This window comes from Sturnus vulgaris, chromosome 6, assembly GCF_052056855.1.
Source record: "Sturnus vulgaris isolate bStuVul1 chromosome 6, bStuVul1.hap1, whole genome shotgun sequence".
NCBI lineage: Eukaryota > Metazoa > Chordata > Aves > Passeriformes > Sturnidae > Sturnus > Sturnus vulgaris.
In genome coordinates, this window is record NC_142248.1 from 31,935,283 (window position 1) to 31,945,254 (window position 9,972).

At 44.5% G+C, this 9,972-nt stretch overlaps 1 protein-coding gene across 1 annotated transcript; it reads left to right on the forward strand.

Annotated features, from left to right (window-relative positions):
* The first annotated feature begins 480 nt into the window (after positions 1–480).
* CALM1 (calmodulin 1) lies at positions 481–9,740 on the forward strand. The gene is made up of 6 exons (XM_014869877.2): positions 481–585; positions 3,541–3,571; positions 4,538–4,681; positions 6,708–6,814; positions 8,259–8,394; positions 8,623–9,740. Exons 1-6 carry the CDS (start codon positions 583–585, stop codon positions 8,649–8,651), a joined length of 450 nt encoding a protein of 149 aa, XP_014725363.1. The 5' UTR covers positions 481–582; the 3' UTR covers positions 8,652–9,740.
* Positions 9,741–9,972: the final 232 nt, after the last annotated feature.

Consider the following 9,972-nt stretch of genomic DNA (forward strand, 5'->3'; position numbering starts at 1 on the left):
ACCGTAAAAAGAGTCCTTTATTAAAGTTTCCCCCGTCCCCGCGCAACCATCCTCTCTCAGGTGCCGATCCGGGCTCCCCGGGGGAGCGCAGGCCCGCCCCGCCAGCAGGGATGCTGTCTAGAAAATTAAAAAAGCACCAACTTGGCCGAGATGCCCTCGCTCCGGGGGTTCCATCCTGGAGAGCGGCGGGGACCCGGCAGCGACCCGGCGGCGAGGCAGCTCCCCGCGGGCTGCACCGGCACCAGCGCTCGGCAGAGAAGAGCCACTGCCGGAACCGGGCTGCCCTCGCCCCTCTGGGGGCGCTCGGCCGCGGGGCTGCGGGAGCGGCCCCGCCGGGGGAGGGGCCGGGCCGCCGAGGGGGCAGGGCCGCCCGCCGCAGTCACCTCGCACATACCGCGCCGGGGAGGAGGGAAAAGGGCCCCGCTCCGGCGGAGGGATACAGCCCCACGTATATAGCGGGCGGCGCAGGCTCACAGCCCCAGCACTCCGTGAGCCGCGCCGGGAGGAGGCAGCAGCAGCCGCCGCCGCCGCTCGTGGTCGCGCAGTTCGTGCAGCCGCCGCCGGGCCCGCCGCCGCCGCGCCATGGTAGGGGGCTCGTTCGCTCGACCGGCCGGGTGCGGCATGGGGTGTCCGGGCTGGCGCGGGGGCTGGTGCGCAGTGCGCTCGCTGCGGAGCTGGGGACGGTCGGGTTGGTTGAGCTGGGCTCTCCCTGGGGAGAAGCGGGGCGGGAGTGGGGGAAGCCTCGCGGGGCCTCTTCCCGCCCGGGTCTCCGCGGGGTGAGTGGGTTGGTGGCTGCGGACTCTTCTTCTCCCTACTCCCTGCCGCCTTGCGCGGGATCGCCGCGGAGCTGCGGCCCTTCCTCTTCCGCCGCTTCCTTCCCCTTTGCCCGGGCCTGCCGTGTGGGCGCCCCGGCCTCGCGCCCTCCCGCCCCGCCTCGCCTTCCCTCCCCTGCGGAAAGGGCCGGGCGCGTCTCCCCGGGGCCATGGCCCCAGCGCCGGGCAGGGCGCGCTGCGGGGCGGGGCGCGGCGCGGGTTTGCGGGCGAGGATCTCGCTCGGCTCCGGCACCAGCTGCACTGCGCAGGGAGCGGGGGGGCGGCCGGGGGAGGGCACCGCGCTGCAGCTACTGCGCCCCCCCGTCCTCCCCAGTCCCCCCCCAAAAAACGCAGCCGCGGCGGCGAAGCCCATCTCTGTCTGCATTACATCATGTCTCCTCCTCTTCCTCCCGGCCCCCGCGCACCCCCCGGCCGCGGGGACCGGGGCGCTGTGCGAGTTGCTCGGTTGGAAGCGGCCCAGCTCCTGCATGGGGGGCTCGGGGCAGGAGGGGCGCAGCCTCCCCTCTCCCCGGGGGCTGCGGAGGAAGAGCTCCTGCCCCAGCCGCCCGCTGGAGCAAAGGCGATGGGGAGGAAAGCTGGCCGCGGAGCCCGGGCGCCCTCGCGGTTGTGTGATGAGGACGTGGTGTGGCCGTCGGCTGTAGAGGGAGGGAGGGGAAACGGGGACGCACTGCAGCAGTGGGTGGCTGCTGGCCGGAAAGGGCGCCTGTTGCGCCGGCGGGCTGCGAGCCTCCCGCTTCGCCGGCCGGGCGATGCCCGCCGGAACGCATCGCATCATCTGCTGGGTGCTGTGCGGCCAGCCAGCGCTGCTTGCAAGAGAGAGCAAGGGCTGGGATTTTCCCGGTTTTTCGCTTCCTAGGAGAGCGGAGAAACAGTTGCATACTGACCTCTAATCGTTTTTTGGCAATCTGGGTGTTCCTCGACTCTGTCTCTCCATCTCCTCTTCCCGTAGAAGGCTGACATCACCAGGACAGGATTTGATTACTTGGCTGGGTGGGGTGATGGCTCCAGCCCTGGCTGGGTACCTTTGTCCTGTAGCAAGGGGATAGTGGCTATGCCTGTTGCTCGGGAAGGTGAACCCCTTGGCAGTGTAGGGTCGGGTTGTGTCCTCGGCCATCACCGGGTGTGCAAAAGTTTTAGGGGTTTTGTTTCGTGGGTTTTTTGTTTTTTTTTTTGCATTTGAAATTTAGAAACGTTCATTGAGCTCCGATTAATGGGGCAATGAGCTGGTGGTGTGGGCTGGAGGTTTTTGCCAAGGTGTGGCTCTGTTTCCTGTTCTGCAGGGCAGTGAGTCTGTTATGTAAATTCCTTAGATAATCTTTAAGTGAAACCTCGAATTTTCTGGAAAATCACAAAGAGTGCAAGAAGTCGAGCTGGATTTTGAACACAAGCTTTTCGCACTTATTAAAGAAGACTGTATTTAGCTGTTAGCATTTCTACCCTTTTCTCCCTCCTCCAACACACTGCATGCGGGGAATTGTTTAATCATTACATACAGACCTTAAAACAAACCCCATACCTAATTACAGATGAGATCTGTGTATTTACCTTAACATATAGAGCAGATTTTCAAGCCTATCCTTTTCCCATATGCAAGAGCTTAACATTGTATTGCTGATTATTTCTCCATTGCATTTGTTGCAATTAGATGTTTTTTATACTTAATAATATTTTAGGACAAGAACGGCTTGCCTACCTTCTCTGACCTACAAAATTTTGTGTTCTATTAATGAAAACGATCCAATAAAATGTATTTAAAACAAACTGGTACCTCATACTCTTCAGAATCTGTGATTAGGCATGCAAAATCCTCTTTTTTTTTTCCTTTACCAGGGAAAGGCATATTTTTCTATAAAGAACTAGTTAGCTCCTTTGAGTCCAAACAGTGGAGCTTTTTGTGATGCTCTATCCAGACATAGGGAGAGGCTTCTGGAAGGATATGGCTATCACAGTTAAGCTCTAGAAAGCCCTTTTGGTTGCCCACTGAGGTGTATAGCTTTGTGTGCAGCAGTGGCCTCTTGATGTGCAGAAGGTCATAAGCAGGCATTTTAAATCTTGCCACTTAAAGTTATTTATAAAACAACCTGCATGTCAGGATGAGGCACCTTAAACTGCTTGACTGAATGGAAAATAATATGATGTGTGAAAACTTAGAGGTTTTTACCACCTCTGACAAAGAAAACTATGACCCTGAGATGTAATTTGTAATATCACAGCAGAGCCCCTTCTGTGGGTCTGGCAGAGGGCTGGAGGTGCTGAAGTGAGGTGGGGAGGGTGGGCAGGGCTGGAGCAGTGGGTGGCACGTCAGCCCACGCGTGTGCAGCACCCCCAGCTGTGCTGGGCCACTGCCCTCCTGGGAATGGCATGTGCTGTGAAACCCCAAACACATGGCATTAGGGTTTTTGTGCCTCTCTGACCAACTGCAAGGAAACCGCCCTGTGTCCTTCTCTGGACCAAACCAGATTGACCAAGTTGCAGGATGGTGTTCAGTTCTTCATGTGCAATTTCAAACTAAGTTAGCCTATATGCCTTAGGAAATAGCTGCGTGATGTAGGTGAGTGCAGTCTTCTGGTAGAGACAGAATTCCCGGGTTTGAAAGGGACTTCATGAAAGTAATGATAAATCACTTCTGAAATATAAATGAAGTTGCCTCATGGCTTGACAGAGCTAGAGGTAAACAGTATTCTAAAATGTTCTATTCTTCGTGTAGGCTGATCAGCTGACTGAAGAACAGATTGCTGGTAAGTGTTTTGATGATAATTTCTTTTTTTTTTTTTTTGCTAGCTCTTGTGACTAAAAGAAAATATATTATCTCGAGCATAGTGGAAAAAAAAATCTTTGACAATTTAAAATCTGCACTACCACTTTTGAAAAGCACTCACTTAAAAAAATCCCAAACTAAAAAGAAAACAGACAAAAATATTCTGGAAGATTACTGGTTCAATGCCTCTTAATTTAGGCTTCTTATTCCTTGGACTACAGATGATGATAATTTTTTTTTTAGATGTTCAGACTTGAGCCAAGTTCTCCTAGATCTCTTGCAAACAGAAATAATTGTGAGACTCAAGCGAACTACTTAGAGTCAAAGCAGACCTAGGTACTCTTAATAGAGTGAAGATAAACAACAAATGAAATGGCAACAAATAAACCTCAGATTGGTTTATTGCACATTGTTACAAGCCAGTGTCTTTTAAATAAATCTCCTAATAAACTGTCTGTAATTCATACTGGTTAGGAGACAGAGCATTATTTGACCTCTGGCGACCAGTTCCCCATTTGTGGCTGACATTAATTCTTATTGTCTGCTGACTTAAAAAGAAGTGGTAAATGACAGTGCTTTTGTTCCTGTAAGTCTGTTAATTGTAAAGGGAACCCAGTGGCTCCTTTCACTTATTTCAGGCAGATGCTGTTTGTGGAGCAACTGTGCCTCAGGCAAGATGCACATGCATGGAAATTAATTACAGAGTTGTAATGCAGATAAATAGGCACATGAAATAAGTTTGAATTTACTGTGAAAATTATGTGTTAGTATTTTAAGTAATTTTTTATTTATATTTGACAGTGTTAATTCTCTCAATACAGGGAGAAGTTAGATAAGAAGGTGTTTCTTAGAGTTGTACCAGGCTTTGTCAGTAGAGTGCATTTTTAGTCTGTGGTTTTCTCGTGCTGGTGATGTCTCTAAACACTGGGACTGTTTCTGCCTCTAGAATTCAAGGAAGCCTTTTCCCTATTTGACAAAGATGGTGATGGTACTATCACAACAAAAGAACTGGGAACTGTCATGAGGTCACTGGGTCAAAATCCAACAGAAGCAGAATTGCAGGATATGATCAACGAGGTAGATGCTGATGGTAAGTGTTGGGAAGATGCTATGATCATCTTTAATATGTATGACCTCCACACCTGGGCTTAAACTTCATAGGGAAGACTATGACACAGTGCTCTTAAAGCAGTTTCAAAATGCTGGATAGAGTCTAAACTCAGAAGGATGTCTAAGATACTAGCAGTGTCTGTGAGACTAAAAACAGGCAATGGGCAGAGCAAAGTTATGTTATTTGTCTTTAATATTTTATGGGTCACAGGCTTCCTATTGCTATCTGACTTGCCCTGACCTGCCTTTAACCTCTCTTTCCATCCAGCTTTTCTGTATGTTTTGTCAGCCCACTCTGGTTTTAATAGCTTTACCAATGTCTATGGTTTTGGCTAGGGCCAAAAATGTGTTAAGAGTGGAATAGTGTATTCAATGGAAGCTTAGTACAACTGGAAGAGACTTTATATAGTCTATCTAATCTATTAAATCCCTAATAGATAGAGAGGGGCTATTGGAGGCAAAGGCAGAAAACCCTTCCCATATCAAGGTTAACAGAATTACTTTAAATGAACACCAGAAAGCCTGTATTGAAACACATTGTGTTTCTGAACTCCATACAGGCTAACAGTTTTAAAAAGGAAAATTACCTACCCTCCTTAGGGATGTCAAGGCTTTAGTTTTATATGTTGATTGTGATAGTGATTTTTCTCTAAACTTTTTGTAAATGAAGAGTGGAAGTGTATTGGCAAGAGTATAAGTTATTGGATTATCAGGCCATATTAATTAAACTACTTTCTTAAAAAAAGTTTAAGTTGACCTTAATTGCTAAGTCTATGCAGAATCTGAAAAGCTTCAGTGTCTGCAGTAGTATATAGAGTTTGTGTATAGTAGCTTCTTTAGGCTGCACACCAAATGCTGCTCTGGTGGATTTTAAACGGAAGGAGACTTCAGATAAGTATGCCTGCCCAACTGTTTAAATTCGGGTTACAGCAGAATGCTTTATTATTCTTCTGCATATTCATTGGGGTTTGTTTTTTTTTCAAAACTGAGTATGAGACCTGTGTTCATATTTTACTGGTATGTAAAGCTGGCCAAGATGATAAATAGCCGTGTATGTCTCAGGCTGGAATCCCTAGGATGCAAGAATTTTCTTAAACTTTGGTTGTTGCACAATGAATTTGTATGCTTCTTTAATCAATGAGTAGATCTCAGTTGCACAGTGAACTGTTTAAAATTGTTTTGTGAACTGCTTAATGTGCCTTTCTGGCACATGAATCACAACTATATAAATCTAGTTTCTTCACCATACCACTTTTTTCCTAGCTTTGAGTAGCCTGAAATTTAAATCTTTGCTTTGAATGAAAAGCTTAATCTTAGGGGTGAGGCCTGGATGTCAACAGGGATTTTCAGTTTTGCAGTAAAATACCTGTAAGAACACATACAGCTAAACTTATCAGTAATAACAAATAATGTCATCTTTTCTCACGTCACTGAAATATGCAGATCGTTGTTGCCCCTTAGAATGGTTTGTTGCTTTTGTGGTGTGCTACTTGGGTTGATGAGGCAGTTGATTTTCAGGAAGAAAAAAAGTATGAACCGTTTAATGAAGCGTGATGTTCCCAAGTATTAGATAACCTGGGATTGTAATAGCAGCTTAATATGTGTTCTCCCTGGAAGACACAATTGAGAGATTATAAAGAAATTAAAAGGTTAATTTTGTGGGATTTATTTGAAGTAAAAATAAGTCTCGCTATTGGTTAACCTTGAAGGATCAGACTGACATTTTACTTGTAGCTTGGCTGGCAAATGGTGTGGCTTATCCTTGAAAGAAGGCAGTAGTTGATTTTGTGCTGAAACAGAGTGGCTGTTACAGCTGCTGCATGTTGTAATAGCAAAAAAAGGCAACGGTAGCAATTTATAGAGAAGAACCAGTTTATCTATAAGGACAGTTAACAGAGCATCTGACACTCTTGTCCCTGGCTGAGTCAAATGCCAGATTTTTTTTGTTTGTTGCTAATGAAGAAAAGCATGGAAGTTTAATTTTTGGAAGTTTCTTTTTTATTAAGGCAATGGCACTATCGACTTCCCTGAATTTTTAACCATGATGGCCAGAAAAATGAAGGACACAGACAGCGAGGAAGAAATCCGTGAGGCATTCCGAGTCTTTGACAAGGTATTACTAAAAGTACAGCTATTCTTCAAAAGCAGTAATGATGTCTATATTTTCCTTAGTGCTGTCTCTCTTCTTATCTAGAAGGAGAAAGAGTCCTCTAGTAGAAGCAGAGGAATTGGAAACATAGCAAAGATAGTTCTGAATACAGAACCAGGACTGTTGCAGCCTGGTTCTATTTGCTTTATACAGCAAGGTATAAACTTCAGGCTCACCTATGAGGAAAACTTACTTGTCCTTTCCTTTGAAACAGAGATTAGCAGAACTTAATGCTTGGTGGAGGGGGTGGGGGTTTTTTGAAATGTGTGAGTAGAGGAGTGGGGTTTTTCTCTACCTTGTGGTTTTGAGGAGAATGAGGAAACATTTGCATGAGTGCACAAGGTTTTATACTACCCTATGGCAGCTTTTGGAGTCAAGATGATGTCATTGGTATTTGGAGGGACACGAAGTATTGCATGTTCTCTTTTTAAAATGTCAACTTTGAGGTTGCTTTCTTGAAAACTTAAGGATTCAGTTCCCTTGACCTTGTTGAAGGATACCTAGGTATATATCAGTTTTCTAGAACAAGAATTCTCCTCTATGGGTTGTTTGAACATGACAGACGTTATAAGAGTTGTGTGGTGTAGTGGCTGGTGCAGCTGTAAAGGTAATGCATGCGTGAAAGAAGCCTTTACTACTACTTTTTACAGAAAAAAGTGTCAGTCACTAGTACTTCAGTGAAAATGTGGGGGTATTTCTGCAGACCAGATTAGTGTTTAAAGCCACTGAGGTAGGTAATCTACTGATGATGGCCATATCCTGTTCTAAGTTAGTGTATTCTTCCAGTGGATGGTATTTCTGAAGTGGCTCAGAGTGAGCTTTAGGCTTGGATGTTGCAAATGAGGACACTGACTTAGAAGTGTCGATTTCTCTTTTTAATTTTGCCATAAAACTTCTCTGAACTCCTTATGAGTAGAATATAAATGCTTTCTTTGATTTGTTCTGTATCGTCTTATCCAAACAACGTAACATAGCCAGCTGCAGTCTAGTTATGGAGGTAGTGTTAATACAGAAGAGAAAGTTAACTTCATTCTTGCTGATGGGGAAGCAGGTCTCTTTGGCCTTGCTTAGGCAGCAGAGACTAAACAAAAGCTTTTTTTGGTTTTGTTTCTATGTTTATTTTTGAAAGCTCTTTAGAAGCATTAAAAATACCTTATCACAACTACAAGTCCAGCATGCAGTTGTTATTACAGCACAGTAATTGTATGGAAGGATATGGTGTCATGCACGCCTCAAAAGGCAGTAGGACTAATACTTACTGCAGTTTGTACAGTGTGCCGGGTCTGTACCTCTGTCCCAAGTGCCACAAGGCTGCTTCAGAAGCAGTTACTGGAAACTTCGGTGTAGTTTCCAAGTTAGTCAATGTCAGCATTGTTGTTCATGGTCTTGTGCAACTCTTTTCTCATAGGATGGCAACGGCTATATCAGTGCAGCAGAACTACGCCATGTTATGACAAACTTAGGAGAAAAGCTAACAGATGAAGAAGTAGATGAAATGATCAGAGAAGCAGACATTGATGGGGATGGGCAAGTCAACTATGAAGGTAAAAAGATGCTTGTCTTGACTCAAAACCATTATTCAGACTGAGGAAAGCCTGTTGCATAGGGCATTAATTTTTAATACTTGGGACACTAGTTTGTTTGTCCACTTTTGTGGACAAAACCTTTGATGCAGTAAAAGATGCTTTTTTTTAATGCCAACTCTGTTTTAGACACTTTTGACTTGAAGTATGCTGGAGACAGTAAATCACAGTGACTTTTTATCTTTTCAGAATTCGTACAGATGATGACTGCAAAGTGAAGAGACCTCCTTTACACCTTTTTTCCTCTAGAAGAATCAAATTGAATCTTTTACTTACCTCTTGCAAAAAAAAAATGTTCATTTATTCATTCTGTTTCTGTATAGCAAAACTGAATGTCAAATTACCTTCTGTCCACAAACTGCATGTAATGGTTGGTGGTCCTGTCCCTAAAAGATAAAGTTAAACATCAGTTTTACAATATAAATAATTGTACTACCTTGAAAATAAAAAAAAAAGGAAGCACTTAGTGAACTCGAAAGTTCCATTTGCTAATGACTATTACACTGTTTGGGCTGGCCAGTTCTTCATGCATGCAGCTTGACAATTGAGCACAGTCAGACATGTGTATTAAAAGGAAAAAAAAACCTAAAGGATCCACTCTCTTGTTCAACAGTGGATTCTAGTTCAATTTGTAGTATAAATTGTCATAGCTGGTTTACTTTACAATTGGTTTATACCTCAGGATGGTATGCAGCAAAATGGTTGAAGGATGCAAAACTTAAGGAAAATGCCCTAAAGGTTGAATGGTTCTCCTGTACGTAGCAGTGTGCTCCAAAAATAGGATGATCTTAACTCTGGATGGCATGTCTGTGTTAAAATACTGGTTTAACATTGTCTGCATTGCACTATAGTGAAACGGGTGTCAGGCTGTTACCGTTCACAAAATTTTTAAAAGAAACCTTCACCAAGGGAGCATCTTTGGACTCTCATATTTTTAAAACCTTCTGTACCATGACTTGGAGCTGGCGGAGTAGCCTGTGGACTTCAGCACAACTATCAACATTGCTGTTCAAGATATTACAATTTATGTCCATTCCAAGTTGTAAATGCTAGTCTTTTTTTTCCAATAAAAGACCATTAACTTAAAGGTGGTGTTAAATGCTTTGTAAAGTTAAAATATATATATATAATTGAGATAATAAACCAAAAAAGCAGTAGGAAGGAAGTGTTTCTATGAATGACTTGCTGCTAAATTATAATGCACATGTATGCAATAAGTTATCCCCTATCTTTTCAAGATGGCAAGAACTGACCTCCTGTAACCCAAGACCTTTGCTATAAATAAATGAACTTGTGCTTGCCTTTCATATTACGACAATGTTAATTTAGTTGGTCTCAAAGTCGTGTAATGCTGACTCGTCAACTATCAGCACAGAAGTAACACCTCATTTCACTACAGTGGAGAGTTCTGAGCATGCATGTCAATACTGGGGAAACATGTATAGGTTGCTTATGTTTTTTTGACAGGTTATAAAAACTAGTTGGAGAACTTTAAACAGCATGGACTTCATAGATATCTGTGACTCTTAAACATGCCAA